Raw genomic sequence first — 15,846 nt, 5'->3', positions numbered from 1 at the left:
GAGATATGATTATCTTCTTGATGTATTTAGAGAGAAAATACCAGGGAAGAGGAAAGGATTAGGTAAAAGGATAATCTTGACATGAAAACAAATGGCTGTAAGCTGGGCACGAAAATGGGATCGAATAGACAGGAAAGCTAGAAACGCTTTTCTAGCATTGGAGCGGTAAGACAGGAGGGACTGAAAAAAGGGAAGTCTAAACACTAACAGCATCAGAGTCTCGTTTTAAAATGCGAACTTCAAGGTGGAATCTATGAAGTCATCTAGCCCAGCCTCCTGCTCCAAGCGGGCTGGCTTCGAAGTTAGATTTTTGGCTTTGTCCACGGCTTCTTGCTCTAGAGAGGCCGGATCTGTTGACCTAAGCATTCCTTTACGGATTTGCGTGTCTACCTAGTATGACACTGTGAGATCTAGACAGTTAAAAAAATATATGAATTAGTGATATCACAGCTATTGTTGTCATGCTTTGGCTAAGTCCTGAATTCCTCCTGGGGTGAGGGTTTTAGATTCCTGCACTTGCCCACCCTTTTGAGACATTTCCCACTCCAATCCAGTTTTCTTCTTTGTGTGGCTTATCCAGTTGATATAACCTCTTTGACATTGCTGCTGTGTTGCTTGCGAGCAAAACCACTTAAAAAACAATACACTTGCTGCGAGACGTTTGCCAGATTGAAAAGCAGCTGCTAAAGCCATCTGCTCGAGGTGGCTTTCCCAGCAGCAGGGTGGCCGGTGCCGAGCCAGGGAAGAAGGGCCGTACTTCTTTTTAAAAATACAAAAACCCCTCCGTTGTCCCCCTTGCAAAAAAAAAAAAAAAAAAAAAAAAAAAAAAAAAAACCCACACTGTAAAAAAATATCATCCTGCAGGTGGAATGGAAGCAGGAGCTGGGAAGGAGCAGCTGAAGCCTGGATGTCACTTCAAAAGGTACGATTTGATTTAAACACAGTTTATGAACTTTGAGTATGATTTCAGGGTTACATTGGGCAATCATAGCAGTCCTCCTCTGCCCTAAAAACTATGAAAATGTATTGCGTGGCATCTTTGGTTTGTTTTGGGGCTTTTCCCCCTCAAAGTTGTTTGTATTTAGAGTCACTGGTGAGCTTTTTAGCGAGAATGTGTTCTGCTTATGGTCTGCGTGTCCCAGTTGGCTTGACAAACCGAAATGCTAAAGCTGAAAAAAAACTGTCATCGAATGCCTTATGTCAAGTGAGTGAATGCAGCAGGTCAGCAGTTCCACTTCTAACAAAAATGCTTTCTCATTAAGATAAACTCCTAAATGAAAGGGGAGGAGATGCTGAACTCTAGCCTAGAATTCACTCCTGCAGGATGGATCCAGAACTTGACTTTCACATTGGGTAACTGGAAGAGCTCTAGAAGTGATTACCGCGCTTAGAAACAGCGTGGCTGCGGAGAAAAGGGAATAGTGTTTTTGAAGGCTTAAAAAGCAGAAGAGGTGTTTATTCTTTGACTTTGACATTTGTTACTTATTGCAGTCTGTGGGGGACGTGTGATGGCCTGGGGCCAGTCAAGGTGCGGTGGTTAAGAGGATTTTTTTATTAGAACAGCGTCTGGAAGATAACATCTCTTGCGGCAACTGGCCTGGGTGCTGCGCTGGGAAACTCACTCACACTTTTCTTTTGAAACAAAAAGAATCCTGTGTTCAATGTCTTTTGGGCTTTTTAACTTTTGAACTGGTTTTGGTTGGGTTTGTGTTCCCCTCCGCCCCCCTTTTTAAAAAGGTGCTTTTCAAGCAAGAATTAAAGTCAGTGCTGAGCTCTGCTTGTGAGAAGAGCAAGCCAGCAGCGTCAGTGTGCCTGGGACGTGTTCCCTCCTCCAGGACACTTTGATGCCCACCCGAAATAGTGGCGAAGGGCTGACCTGGATGTGGAGGGCGGTGGGATGCGGATGGGGTGACCCTGGCTGCCCGCAGTGGAGGACGGGCTTCGTTCCGGGCCGGGCGGGCTCTAGGACCAAGCGGCACACCCCGGCTCCAGAACCCGGCGGAGGGGCGGGGCCTCAGGGCCGCCCGTCACCCTGATTGGCAGCGCGCTGAAGGCGGTGTCTGAACTGCTCCCGCCCAGTGTCGGGGAGGGGGCGGGGCTAACCCGCCAGCGGAACGGGCCTGCGTGATTGGCGGCGGGTGGGGCGGGCGGCGCGTCTCTTCGCACGTCGATTGGCCAGCGACGCCGTCGGGTGGGTGGCTCGGGGACGCGGATTGGTGGGCGGCGGCGGGTCGGCCCCTGTGATTGGCAGGCGGCGGCGGCGGCGCGGCGGCCGCCGAGCGGTTTGTTTTGCTCGCGGCCCCGGGCGCCCTGAGGCGGCGGCGGCGGCGGGGAGCGACCGGGACCGCCCGTGCCCCCTCCCACCCCCGCCGCCGCGGCGGCACCCGGAGCGCGGCCGCCGGAAGGAGGCGGCGGCGCGGGGCCTGGGAATGTGGCGGCGGCTGTGAGCCCTCCCCCTCGGCCCGGCCGCCATGGAGCCGCGGCGGTGACAGCCCCGTCCCTCAGCGCGCCGCCGGGCGCGGGCCCGACGCCCGCCGAGATGGGTGAGAGCGGCGGCGGGGGTGAACGGGCCTCGGCGGGGCCCTCAGGGGCCTGCGGCGGAGGGGGCGGGCCGCGGCCGGGCCTCCCGGGGCTGGGGAGGGGGAACGGGACCCCCCTCGGTGCGCGGCCTCCGGGGGACGGGGCCGGACGTGGCCGGCGGCAGCTCCGTTCCCCCGGGGTGGGTCCATCGGTCGGTAGCGGGGCCACCGTCAGCGCGGAAACCGGTGTATTTTCGAGGGTTTTCTTTTAAATCTTTCAGTAAACGTGCAGGGCTGGAAGGCGCGGGGAGCCCCGGCTGCGCCCCGAGCACGGACGGCCCCACCGCGGGTTTTTACTAAAATTGGCCAGAAGAGAGTGACTGAGGATCGGTCGGTCAGGCCTAGGGGGTGAGGGAGGGTTTGCTGCCTGTAAAAAAAAAAAAAAAAAAAAAAAAAAAAAAAAAAATCAGGTTGCTTGTTTTTGAGCCGGGAATGTACGTGCTTAAACTTAATTGGAAATTTTTTCCTATGGTATTAATTGTAGCTTGGGAGTCTATCAAAATAGCGTTTTCTCTATGAAGCTTCTATTGAGTTCCAATTTGCCGTACTTAACCCAGACAATAACATGTAAAAACAAGCCAAGGAGTTAGAGAAACTCTTTTTCAAGAGTAAAATGGTGCTATCAGAAGTTGCCATGACTGAATTTGAATGATTAATTCTTTTGGACTGTATGTCTTGTATAAAGAACTGCGTATGGAGGGTTTGTTTTGTGTTACTTCATTCCCTTTTCAGTTTAAAGAGGGGTCTCATGTACTAGAACGAAAAATTTAATTGCTCTAAACCAGAACTTACCCATATTTGCATACTGGCAAGAGAGTTACTATTGCTGTCGTTAAGTGCTGAGTTGCATGGTTTGTGGGCTACCACTTTTATATTTCTTCCCTCCAACTAAGTTTAGTTTTCTGAGACTGTCCTTTGTTATTTAGTCCATGTGCATAATTAGTTCTTGTATTTACATTGTAAATTCATGAAGCATTGCAATTGTTGCTCAAAGCAAAAGTAAAACAACTTCATTTCCTTTGTACTTCACTTTGATTTCATAAATACAACAAATACATGCAGGTCCATCAGAGACTTCTCTTTTACAGAGAGTATAGTATTACTCGATCCCTGTCTTCTCTAAAGGAACCGGCCAGATGGTATATAAGCTTAAAATAGTTGAGAAGGACGAAGTTGGATTTCCATGAAAGTGTTTTCTGAGGGCAACTGGACACGTGTTTGTAAACACAGGAGTGCAGAATGAAAAATAATTACAATTTCATGGACCACTCCACCGTAGCATTGCATGCTTGCGTTGTATCATGGGTACAGCTGCAAGCGGATCGCTCATGATAGGAAAGATCTAAATTCGTTAGACCATTGGGATCAAATAGTCTAAATAATAATGGATAACAGGCTATATCGCACTCTGCTTTTCATAAACTAGTCTGAAAGGTACATGGGGTGGTTGACAGTAAGAGCTTGGCATCGCAGTTTGTCATTACTCCTTTGGTGTGGCTGAAGCTCACTGAGGGTCATTCTCTGGCCCTTACAGAAGGGGCTGTCACTGAGGTTTATTTCCCTACAGAGAGCTCCTCTCCAGCCTTTAAAATACGGATACCTGCTTCTAATACTGAGAAATATTCATATATCCAGGAAACAGAGGAGACCGGTGTTGGGGCTGGCTGGTGTGTGGCAGGCCCGGGCGAAGGGCTCGCTGCCGGCCCAGCTGCAGTTGAGTCTTTCCCTCGATCTGCTCTTTTTTCCTGCCTGTGTCACTTCCTTCCCCTGGCTCGCACGCGCACCCAGAGCTGGGCTTCAGCCGTGGTGACAACCCCGGAGCGGGGCTCAGCTGGCAGGTTTGGACCAGCTGAAATCCCAAACTTTGGGGTTTTTAATTTGTGCGAGAGAAGAGGTGCCCCAAATACGCACCACATGGGTCAGGTTCATAGAGAAGCTCTGATTTCTCTTCTGAGTCTACAGACCAGGTCATTTGCTATTTCCTAAAAATTGGGCAGACCAGCATTTTGTTACCACTAAGACTGTCCACAGTGAAGGACTCAAAATTAAACTTTTTCAAAAAACTTTTTTCAGAGCTTTAACATAGACTCAGTTTGTCTTCCGAACTTGTGAAATTCGCTCATTGCTCCTGGATCTGCAGATCGCTTGCAGAAGTGATCAACTTTGCTATTGTGGTTGTAGGTAACAAACACACGCTTATTTGTTCACTTCTTTCTTTTTTTTTTTTTCCTTTTAAAACAAATGTGGCATCATGTCTTCTATTATCATGCTATATAAAATAGCATCCTGGTTTATAGGGGTTTACAGACTTCCTGTTTTTACCAATGTGCAGATGCTTTTACTGTGTTTGAACTTCGTGATTTTTTTTCAAAACTGTTTCCATTCCTGCCACAGCAAATACACTGGCTTGCTCAGACCTGTGTAATAAACCACCTATTAGTTGAAATAAATGCTTTATGCAGAGGAATAGCTTTTTCTGTGAGTAGCAGTTCCCTTTTATCGATGTTATAAAAATCCTTGAGTGTAGTTTTTAAAACATGAAAAGCATTTCCTGGACAACATCTTTCCCGCACAAAGCAGAACTGTGTTTCCCAGACCTACTGGAGACCTAGCAAAACAGGGTCTCTCAGTGCGCTTCAAACATTGCCTACTTTTCATTTGTAATAACTTTTGCATTGTGTGATTAATGCGATGCCGCTGCACATGCTTCTTTAAAGTCAATCTATGGAAATCCTCTATTTTGATGGAAATAAAGAAGTATTCATGCTTCTCAACATTAAATCTATCGCAGTGCTGTCCTAAACGGAAACATTTTTTCCATACATAAGTTCAGATAAATTTTTGGCATTAATTTTATGTTTTAAAATGATAAATTCTCCTTCGTTTCTTACCTCACCAACATAAGGATGAATTACACAGGGAATGTTTTGGTACTAGGGAGCCAGCAGCTTAGTGTCAGACTACTAAAAAATTTATAATCACGTAAGCTTCAAATTCACCTGAAGTTGTTCTGTCAGCCTTTGATAGCACATTAGGAATTCCTTTTTGCATGGTTGTAAGTAAGATTTCAGCATTAGCACTTGTCTGCGGAGGAAACTGAGTTTACAGTGAGCGAGATACAGACCCCGCAGTGGACTAGCTGGGCTTTAGATGCCAGATGCTGCCCTTAAGAGTTTAATGTCTTAGCTTCTTGTAAATTCACGAGTTGCCTTAGCCAATAAACAAATTCACTATGTAGATGAGCTACAGTCTTTATTAAGAGATGGATAATCGGTTAGACGCGTGTCCTCTTTGCCCACTTCCTCACACAAATATGGCGCTACGAGCTGACTTTATACACTATATCCCTGGGTTTTGGGATCAAACACCTGTAGCCCACGATTGCATCGTAGCCATTGGTCCTTATTTTCAAGTGATGTGCCGTACTGTTTAGATGTGAATTCTTATTCGTAGACGTATTCTTTGACTGACTTGATTTCTTGTCATGAGTGCTTAGTTATAAACTGCTTTCATAGCTGTTTTCCTTCTTGCCCAAAGGAACTTTGCCAAGACAAGCTCTTCTTCATCCTCCTGGTATCTGGCCAAACCCAAACTGTGCTGTAGTGGAAAACTTGTATCCCAGCTCTTCACGGCATGTTTTGGGTGGTAGGCACTCCAGGGATATGCCAGTCCGTAACTTGGAATATTTTGTTGTGCAGAGTTCTAGTCTCTGTCTGCCAGGTAACTCATAGGCTATGCTTAATATCAAACAAGATGAAAGCATAAGAGTAAATTGGAGACGCTCCAGTAAGGTAAAAGGTTAAACATTCAAATGTAAAGTTGGAAACAATTTAAAAAAAAAAAAAAAAGGTAAAAAAGTAAACTTGTGCTCTTAGTTACCTGGAGCTCTCACTTCGTTCACAACTGGTTTTTCACATTTTCACCCACAAGGGGTTACTTAGTGCTGAGATAGAGCCTAGCAATTATTTCCTTTGGCTGATGTGCTTTTCGAAAAGCAACCTCTTGCTTTGGTTGTGTTACTTATACCCCTCGCTTCTTTTGCATGCAGTTGGAATTTCAAGGAGTGCTCTCCCTTCTCCACGACCACAATGTAGGTATTGTCTCATTTGGCTTGTCTTGGACAGCAGAGATCTGGTGGGTTTTGATTTTGGCTTTTTTCAAGTAACTTTATTTTCACTGCTCTGTTCTCCTTTTTTAAAGAGTTTTACTCTAATTAACACCTTCTGCAAATGTGTTGGGAGATTTCTTTCCTTTCCCCTCTATAGCCTGGTTGAAGAATCATCCCCTTGATGTTTCTGGTTTTCTGGTAGTACATACTGGAGTCCGTGGTGGAAGTTCCTCTGCTCTCGTGCTTGGTATTCTCAAAAAGCTACAGCAGACCTTCTGGGTCCTTCTGGGCAGAAACTATTTTTTGTACCAAAGGTAACGTTAGTGTGACTTTTGTCCTGACTGGGACTTTTTAAAATGTTGCCCCCTTACAAATAGGTGTACTCCCCGCCTCCTTTTTTTTTTTTTTTTTTTTTTTTTTTGCTTCTAAATTTTGGTAGCATTCACTCCCTGCAGGCTGTAGGAGCTGTACATGTCCCACATCTGTCATCTTTAAGCATTACGAAAATTTTGTTTGTTATTCAGACATTGATTAATTATGAACCCAGACTTCTGCATAAAACATAAGCTTCATTGAGAGACACTCATGAGCAAATGCCTAACATGAAATTGAAGAAACAAATAGTCCCAATGAGTCCCCTGTACAGAGGAATACAGATGTGAAACAGTCCGTCATTATGCACAGCAGCTGTTCCTGGGACAACACTTCCAAATGTAAGCCATTACCCATCCAAACCAGTGCCGTGGAGCAAGAACCAGTGTGTAGCCATGCTGGATTTTTAAAATCCAGTTTCAGTTATTTACAAATCAGCTTCAAAAATTCTGATTCTATTCAAAATTCTATTCAGGCACATCAAAGTGACGTGTTTAAGGACTTTGGGAAGACAGGAGGACTGTAGCAACACTGCACACCTGATACACGGTCACACGAGTAGGGATGTGATAACCTCATTTATGCATTTTCTGGTTTGCATCACTTTCAAAAGTTCTAGTTGTCAAAAAAAAAAAAAGCTTTCTATCCAAAACTGTTAGTCAAGTCCAGCCAGACTCTTTAGAAAGGGCAGGTGGTTCTTCTGGGCATGTTCAGAGCTGATCTGATCACTGCTTCAAATTTCACTTGTGCCTCAGTATCAGGAAGGATTTAACTGGATCTATTATTTGCTGAGGAAACAACACTTTATCCCTAAAAACTCGGATATTGGAGTCTTGCTATGTGAAACAGCAGCCCCGCAATCCGTAGGTGTGAGTGTGCCAGTAGCAGATCGTCTGCGCGGCAGCGTCTGACGCTGCTTTGTTGGTTGGTGGCAGTTGATGGCACAGCACCCAGGAGTGAAGCAGCTATTGCAGTCCCCTTTTGAACCAAACTTCACCTGTCAGCTTTTTTCCCTCTTGTAGTATCGAGGAATTCAGGATTGTTACGCTTGTTTTCAGTAGCTCTTGGACCTTACTTTATGCTAGTATCCATCACAGCCCAGCTCCTATGCATTTCTCTCCTTTTGTGTCTTTTTTTTTCTCTAGACTTCATACAAAGTTTTGCTAAATACCACTTCTGTCCTCAAAACTAACAAGCAATGGAAGAACACTTTAAATTTGTTACATCAGGCATCTTAGCCTCAGAAAGTAATTTTCAACCAGTAGTATGTATAAGAATTATTCCAATGTGTGTTTTTTTGTTTTCCTGCGTTTGCAAGAAGCCTTGAGTTGAACCTGCTGCATTATACTCTGCCAGGAGACAGTTCTTAATGCTGTGAGATTTGAATCTGTTCAGTAGATCTTGAAGTCTCATTAAATGGTTTGAACTTTGTTCCATCAGTTTGTTTTGGGGGAAGAGAGGAATGTGTTGGGGAAATCAGTGCAAGCGGATTTGAATTCAGAGCGATTCTAAGATGACTCTTTGTCCAGATTTTCGTTTTTCTTTCTACTGGCCGTGGTTTGTTCCACTAGCAAGCAAGAATTCTAAGTTAACAGGATATAAAATTGGAAAGAACAGATTCTTACCGGGTTTTCCTTGGCAGAAGCTCGTCAATTTGTCCTTCCTAAATGACCTATGATGATCTAGCAAATCTGTCCAAGTTGTATTGTTTGTTGTGAAGCAATTTGAACCGAACCAGGGGCGAGGGATATTTATTCTGAACTTTGCTATGGCCACATCCTTTTGGAACATTGGACAAGTGACTTAAAATGTATCCGTCTGTTTACTACTTCATGATATAAGATTAACTTTGGGCTTTTTATGACTAAATGAAATTACAGTGTATTTGCAAAGATCCTAAGAAGGATTGTCTTTCTGTGAGCCAGCAGAAAACAAGCGCGGACGTGTTACGGCTGGTATCCACCCAGGTGACTTACTACTAAAATTCTTGTGCATCACAGATGAACAAGAGGCCTTGAAATCCATCATGAAGGACCTGGTAGCCCTCCAGATGGGCCGACGTCACAGACTGCCTGGATATGATACCATGAAGAATAAAGACACTGCTCACTCGAACAAACAGGTAACAGGCCATTTAATGAGTACTTGAAATGGTTACCTGGAGGCAGAAGGGACAGAGGAGGTGACAGCGGGTCTGCTGCCTGCGTTCTGCCTTGTGCTTCTGACTGCTGAAGCACCCCAGTGGATTAGATCCCTATTCTTACTTGTTAATTATTTTATTTACATAACCTTTATGGTCTAGGGAGGGCACAGTTTTGATAATTCGCAACGTCTTAGTATTCTGCCTTCTTCCCACACATGTTTTTGTTGGGATTTGATCTCTGTAGATTAGCTAAAAAGTTTACCAAGTAGTTTTCTGGTTTCACGGTCATATTGCCATTTTTTTAAATTACTTTATTATTTTTAAAGAAAAAACACAATGCCAGCAGTCCACCCCTCTTGGGCAGCCCTGCAATAACAAACCAGTGTGCCTCTGCAGTGGAAGAAAAAAAAATTCCGGTAAGAAAATTGATTTCCCATTCAATATTAGCAATTATAAATTAGGAGCATGTTTTTAAGTTGTGTGCAGTGACCTTTATAGAATTTAAGCAGATGTGGGAGGCCAGGAAAGCCTTTCTTTGCTGACTGTGTCATGATGTAGCAGTATGATGCGCTTTTCATTGTAGTGGAAGTAAAACTTAAATTCGAAAGGAAGCAGGGAACTGAGCAGCATAATGATGAACAGGAAACAAGTATTTCCATTTCTGGTGCAAAAGGCGGCCACTGCAGTTTAAAGCTGCGTAAAGCAGTGTGTCGGATAATGAACTAATGCTGGTCTCATCTTCACGTGGTTCAGACTGCATGTGAATGCAGAATGGAGAACCCGATAAAAGGTAGTCAAACTGAAATTGATCCAAGAACAGTGAAGGGGATTGTCTGAAAGGCCTGGCTTTAGTGAAACTGTAATGACCTTGCTTTGGTGAAAAAGGGAACAGCTGTTTACAGGTGTCTAACGGGGAGGGTTGCCTGGAGTTACCCAGTCATCTGTCTCGTGAAGAGGGGAACAAAACTAACCCTTATTTGGGTATGGGGGTATGAAGTCCATTTTTCCAAAAGAAATACTTTTCCCGAGGTATTAAGTGTCAGGGCCAATACGTGAAAGTCTCTCTAGGTTCTTCTGACATCGCTAGAGATTTTGTAGAGAAGACTATTACATTGACTTTCTGGTAGAAAGGACGGACAGAATAATATTGCTCTGTCATTTGAATGAAATACTTCAATGCCAAAGCAGCAATTTCAGTGAAGAATTGTTTGTTCATTACTGTCTTAAAAACTCAAATCAAGTTACTGGCAGTTAGACTAACATTAACAGGAGAAGTTACCTATATCAGTAAAATAACTCTTTCCAGTTATATTCCTATTACAGGCTTAAGCTTTTTAGAGTGGGCTTTAAAGTTCATGTCTGTCTCTTCCTTATGCTTTGTCTGCTCATAATCTACTTGTTCAGCTGGGATCTGGGATTTCCTCGAATGTGCTGGACAAATCTGTAGATGGAGTAGTACAAAATCCTTTCCAAATCACTTTGAAACGTAAATTCAGAGATGTCTTAAACTAAAATCTGTAATCATTATTTATGACACTGCATCACAGAACTGGAACACTGAAGTACTAAACTTGGATTTGCTTTCTTACTCGTCTCTTAGGACAGTTTATATGAGTTGCTTTAAAAAGTGGTTTATATAGGTGATAGGTTCACTGCTTTGAAAGGAAACAACAGTAGATGTTTAACTCCTCTAGCTTCTCTCTGAATTGTAAACACTAAGATCACTTTGAATATCTTTTCTTGGATCTTTGAAAAATAGATGTGAACGGCCAAAGTCTGATCCTTTTGGAAAAGTCACAGGAGATAGATGCCAGATTCCACTCCACCTTTCCCCGTGTCACAAATTACACATTTGAAAGCGTGCAGTGCTGTTGAGAAGGATCTTTTAGTTTGCTCGGGTACCAGCAAGTTGAAGAAAGGTTTCCAAAGAACTCTGAAGATCTTTTAGTGTTGTCTAATTTTAACTAGCGAGAGCTTTGTCACTTAGCTGTTTCGTGACCTAAAACACATTTTGAGGTCAGAAATCTAATCTGAAAAATTAGCTTGGTTGAATTTAATCCAAACAGTCCTGTTTAGTTCCCTTAGATTGGACTACATGGAATAGTATAGCATTAAAAAAAAAAAGATCTAGAGCCTTACTTCCCTGAAAATCCTAATGTAAAGGGATCATTCCTCCATCCATTTTGTCTAAGCAACAGCTGTTTCAACAGTAGTTGGCTGGTGGACATCTTTTATAGTTGATTATTCCTATGCTGTTTGTTGCATTTTTCTTTTACTGTTCAATTAAAATGTGTTCTTTAGAATTTGCTTCATTTTGGTGTCATTCTAGGGTGTGTTCTTTCTCTTCCCACATCGGAGAAAACATCTTTGGTAGTTATGTGTGAATTACCCACCTGCAGGGGATTGTGGCTCTGATTGGGAAGCTCGTTTGTCATGATCAATTCTGTACCTACAGTATCGCTGCAGGAATACTGGGAATACTGTGTACTCGCAGTGATTGCACGGGTCCCTTTGAACTGCATTCTTGACCACTAGGCCTGCCAGATACTTCCTCTAGCTAAAGAGCATTTCCTGGCCACATTTTTTTGAAGTTCCTAGATGTATGATTGCCTATTGTCTCAGGCTTTCACAGATGGCTTAATCTATTCCAATCACATAAATTGTGCAGCAGAAATTATGGAGTCTTATCAGAGCAGATTTTTCCCTTTTATTTTTATCTTTGTGACCTAAATTGGGATTTGAACTTTGATCTCCAGAGTTGAAAGTTCAGCGTGTTGACTCTTCCGTGCCACACAACATCTCCTGAGTTTACAGTGGAACACACAGGTTGCGCGGTCAGTGCTTTTAACCATCTGCCAGATATGGATGGTGACCCCTTTGCACTTATAAAGATGACACATCGTTAACTTGTTTGCAGCTTCATAGTTTGAGTTTCAGGGGCTGCGTTTTTGCAAAAACAGAGATTTAGTCTGTGCCTTAAAAATAAAGAATGTAGCACATTCTCTGCCTGTCTCGTTTTTGCCATAGAATATGTTTACTTTGAGAATGCACAAAGAAAATTAGCTTCAGTTCAGATGAATATTCAGCTGGACTCAACTTCAGATTTTTGCCAAGCAGTGTTAAAGATGGACTGATTTTCCTTAAAGTATATTTCAGTGTCCTCTGTTTAAGTGACAGTTAATAAAAATTACAACTAGTTTTTACCCCTATCCTTCTCTTTCTCCTTTAGCAACTTCTTCATTCCTCGTGGTGCTGGGTTCCCATATCAGCCACTTTCTGTCCCCAGTGTGCTTCAGCTTCCATGGAGAAAGCTGTGGGACCTAGGTTCTGGCAATCACAAATCGACCTGCTTTGTGTTTGGGCCTTAAAATCATTATTATGATCCGCTTGTGTGCTTTTACCTATGCCAGAATTTCGTTGTGAACTAACCTGTTGTTCTTTCTTCTGCAGAATGATGTAAGGATAAAGTTTGAACATAACGGGGAAAGGCGGTAAGTCTGTCTTCGCTACTTCGGTTCTTTGCTTAGCAGAATAATTTAGTCATTAGCAATCCAGGTTAAATGTTTTGTTGTCTTCACTTTCCTTCCTCCTGAATGAAAAACACACAGTAAAGGCAAACAGGTCATACACAACTTGGTTATTTTTAAAAATCAGTGTGTCATAGAACACTTTCCTTTGATTTGTTTTTATAGTATCTATTCGTAAGTGAGTTGCAGTAATATTAAAAAGCTGTCCAGCCTGAAATAAATTCAACCTGATAGGCTTATTTCAGATGTGTTCCCTGTTTGTTTCATTTAACTAAAACCAAATGAAACTGATCAAATTAGTGTCATTCTTTTCTAGTTTCTCACTTCCTGATGACCTGTCACTATCCCTGTCCTGCTGTGACTGGGCAACAGATACAGCCAGGGAAGACTTTTTCATTGGTCTAAAAGTTTCCTTGTTATTTCCTCTGATACTTAGTTTTGAGACACTTTCTTTTACAAAAACCAGAATTGACTTGATTAGCATTTTCCATGTTTGCAGTGTTGTTTCCAATGAATAAAATTACCTGGACATTTCAAAGTAGGTCTCAAAAAGCTCCTTACCTGCCATCTCATTGAGAGGAACTCCTGATGTGGCTGTTGAGGGGCTGTGTAAACGTACAGAAAGGCTCCAAACTTGTTTGCAGCCGCTTTGAGGCTGCTCGCGAGCTCTCACTGAGGGGAAAAAGGGATCTTGATGCAGGTTCTGGTTTCCTTTTTCCGAAGAAATTAATTGAATTGTAAGCATGAATTTATATGCTGCTCTTCAGAGACATCCTATGGGAATGCTTTCGTTTCTCCCATCCCAGACAGTACTTTCAACATGAAGTAGTTCATGGTTTCATGATAAAATGCAAGTTTACTGTTGATAGTGCAACAGTGCAAGTTGTATGTAGTGATCCTAATTGTTAGCAGCAGAGGTTACTGGCTGAGCTGCTTAAGCTCCTCCTCAAGTATCCTCCTCTTTAAAATAAAGGGATTTTTATTAAAACAGAAAAGTGGAGTCATTCTTTGTTGATAAAGCAGGCGGCAGAGGATAATTTGTAAAGTCTTCCTCAAAAATTGAACTGTTTCATTCACCAAAGTACTACGTGGTGAATTCTGTCACTAAAAAAACCTGACTTTTGGGCCTCGAGGAGAAAATACAAAAGTAATTGTAGCTGGGATCTGATGCCGCCTTTATCACCCAGATCTTCTCAGCATTCTGCTGTGTCACAGGCATTGTGTGGACTACAACAGACCCACTGTGTGACATGTCACGATTTCTTGTGATACCGTGTTAGGACAAGGTAACTTGGAAGCAAAATCTTGTCACCACAGTCCTATCATCTTGCACGTCTTCTGCTCAAGGGCATTTAAGATGGCACAGAGCTCAGGGGAGAAGAAAGGTGTTTTTTTTTCTGCAGTAACATTAAAATGAAAAGGTTGATTGTGTGTTAGTCTAATTATGCAGTTACGCTCGCCTGAATTCCCCATTCCCAAAGTGGTATGCAGTTACAGACAGCAAGCTTGCACCGAGAATGTAAGTGTGTGTGCTTGGTTTCAGAGGAGCTGCCAGATCTAACCACAAATATTTAAGGTGGTCAGGCAGGAATGGGCTCCTTAAACCCTGCAGTCCATGATTTTGTGTTAGAAGAGTGCACGGAGTTTTTAAACTAATAGAATTTGTGGCACCTGAGAACAGCTCTGCTTTTTAATGCATTGAGTGTAGAATGGAAGCCTTTATAAGGGACTTCGGTTCAACTGAGAGCTAAATTACGTTTGTACAGTGCCAGAGTACTATAATTTCATGGATGGGTTTCTTAGGAATATGTAGAAAATGTTATTGTGGGCTGCTTTTTAACAATTATATCTAAATAGTTGAATGTTGAAGGTCTGGTAGCAAGATGAACCCTTCCTGGGAAGGGGCTAAGGAAGCCAGCTAACACTAGAGCTATTTAAAACAAAAGCTGCATATCGTGAAAGGATACTGAGTGCTGGCAAAGCAGCTGGATGGAGGTTTTGGAAGCTAACCCTTCTGTCTAAAGCATGGATTCAGCACGAGCTCGTGTGAGCTTCCCCAGAGGTGATTTGGGGTTTCGGTGAGCTCAGAGAGTTGTCCTAGTGAGCAAGATGTATCTTGAGTTTCTGTGGTCCATTCAGGTCTTCCTATTTCTGCCTGATGGCAAAATTGCTAAGTGGTGCTGATAAAGAAGCTTTTTGTGGCAGCATTTCAGCTATGGCAAAGCGGAGTTGTTCCAAGTGGCAGCAGTGGGGCCCGCAGCTATCCGAGGGGCCTCGGAGCTTGCAGGAGGCTGGTGGCTGCCAGCTGTGGCCCTGAGCTCTGTGTTTCACTTGCCAGTAGTGGAGACGCGGTGTGGTCTCGTGGCCCGTGGAAGCAGATGGCGAGAAGTCTAGTTGCAGGAGCCCCAAGGCAGGAAGAACCAACCATCTGGGCCTTGGGCTGCAGAGAGATGAAAAGCGGGTTTCTGAGCAGTAGATGTCCTTGGTTTGCTACAACAGTGGGTTGGAAACTACAGTTCATGCTTGAATCCTCTAGTTCGTGACCCAGGATATTTTACTCGCTGATTCTTCTGAAGAGGGTGAAAATCTTCCTTTTCCACAGCCATCAAGGTAGCGACTTTCTGAGTACTTGGCCACTTCCTACAGAAGAACATTTCAGCAAAATGAACAGTTTTAGATGCTTTGCTGGAACTTCATCTTACTACTTTGCCTAAACCATTAGAGTTTCTATTCCAAGGTAGGCAAAACAGTAATAAAAACCCAACAAAGGAAAGCATACTGTCGTTTTCTGCAAAGTATGCACGTGCCACAGGGTTCTGCAGGGTTCCCCTGGGACAGCTGTGCCGGTTGCCAGGTTGGATTTCTTGAGGCCGTTTGTGTCGTAAAGTCCAAAACTCCTGCCATTCAGCTGGCGAGGAAACAGCTGAGGGCTAGAATTGGGGGTTTGGTGTGTCACAAGGTCTGGGCTTAGGAAAGTGATGAGAATAACTTACATTTGTGCATATTTTGTGTGTCAGTCAGTTGGTGAAGGTGCCCAGAGATGCGTTCCGTATGAAGAATACTCATGAGGAAGAAAGCATGAGGGGATGAGACTGATCGGCCTTATATGAGTATTCT

The 15,846-nt window shown here is 43.5% G+C and overlaps 1 protein-coding gene across 2 annotated transcripts in view; it reads left to right on the top strand.

Moving 5' to 3' along the window:
• Positions 1–2,245: 2,245 nt before the first annotated feature.
• Positions 2,246–15,846, top strand: part of MAP3K3 (mitogen-activated protein kinase kinase kinase 3) — a 41,412-nt gene continuing 27,811 nt past the window's right edge. For both annotated transcript variants that reach the window (XM_074561733.1, XM_074561732.1), the window contains exons 1-4: positions 2,246–2,543; positions 9,060–9,181; positions 9,529–9,618; positions 12,653–12,693. In XM_074561733.1, the coding sequence (XP_074417834.1) occupies positions 2,540–2,543; positions 9,060–9,181; positions 9,529–9,618; positions 12,653–12,693 (257 nt within the window). In that variant the 5' untranslated portion in view covers positions 2,246–2,539. The remainder of the gene's footprint in view (positions 2,544–9,059; positions 9,182–9,528; positions 9,619–12,652; positions 12,694–15,846) is intronic.

This window comes from Larus michahellis, chromosome 18 (assembly GCF_964199755.1).
Source record: "Larus michahellis chromosome 18, bLarMic1.1, whole genome shotgun sequence".
Taxonomy (NCBI): Eukaryota; Metazoa; Chordata; class Aves; order Charadriiformes; family Laridae; genus Larus; species Larus michahellis.
This window is presented reverse-complemented; position numbering and strand designations above follow the sequence as displayed.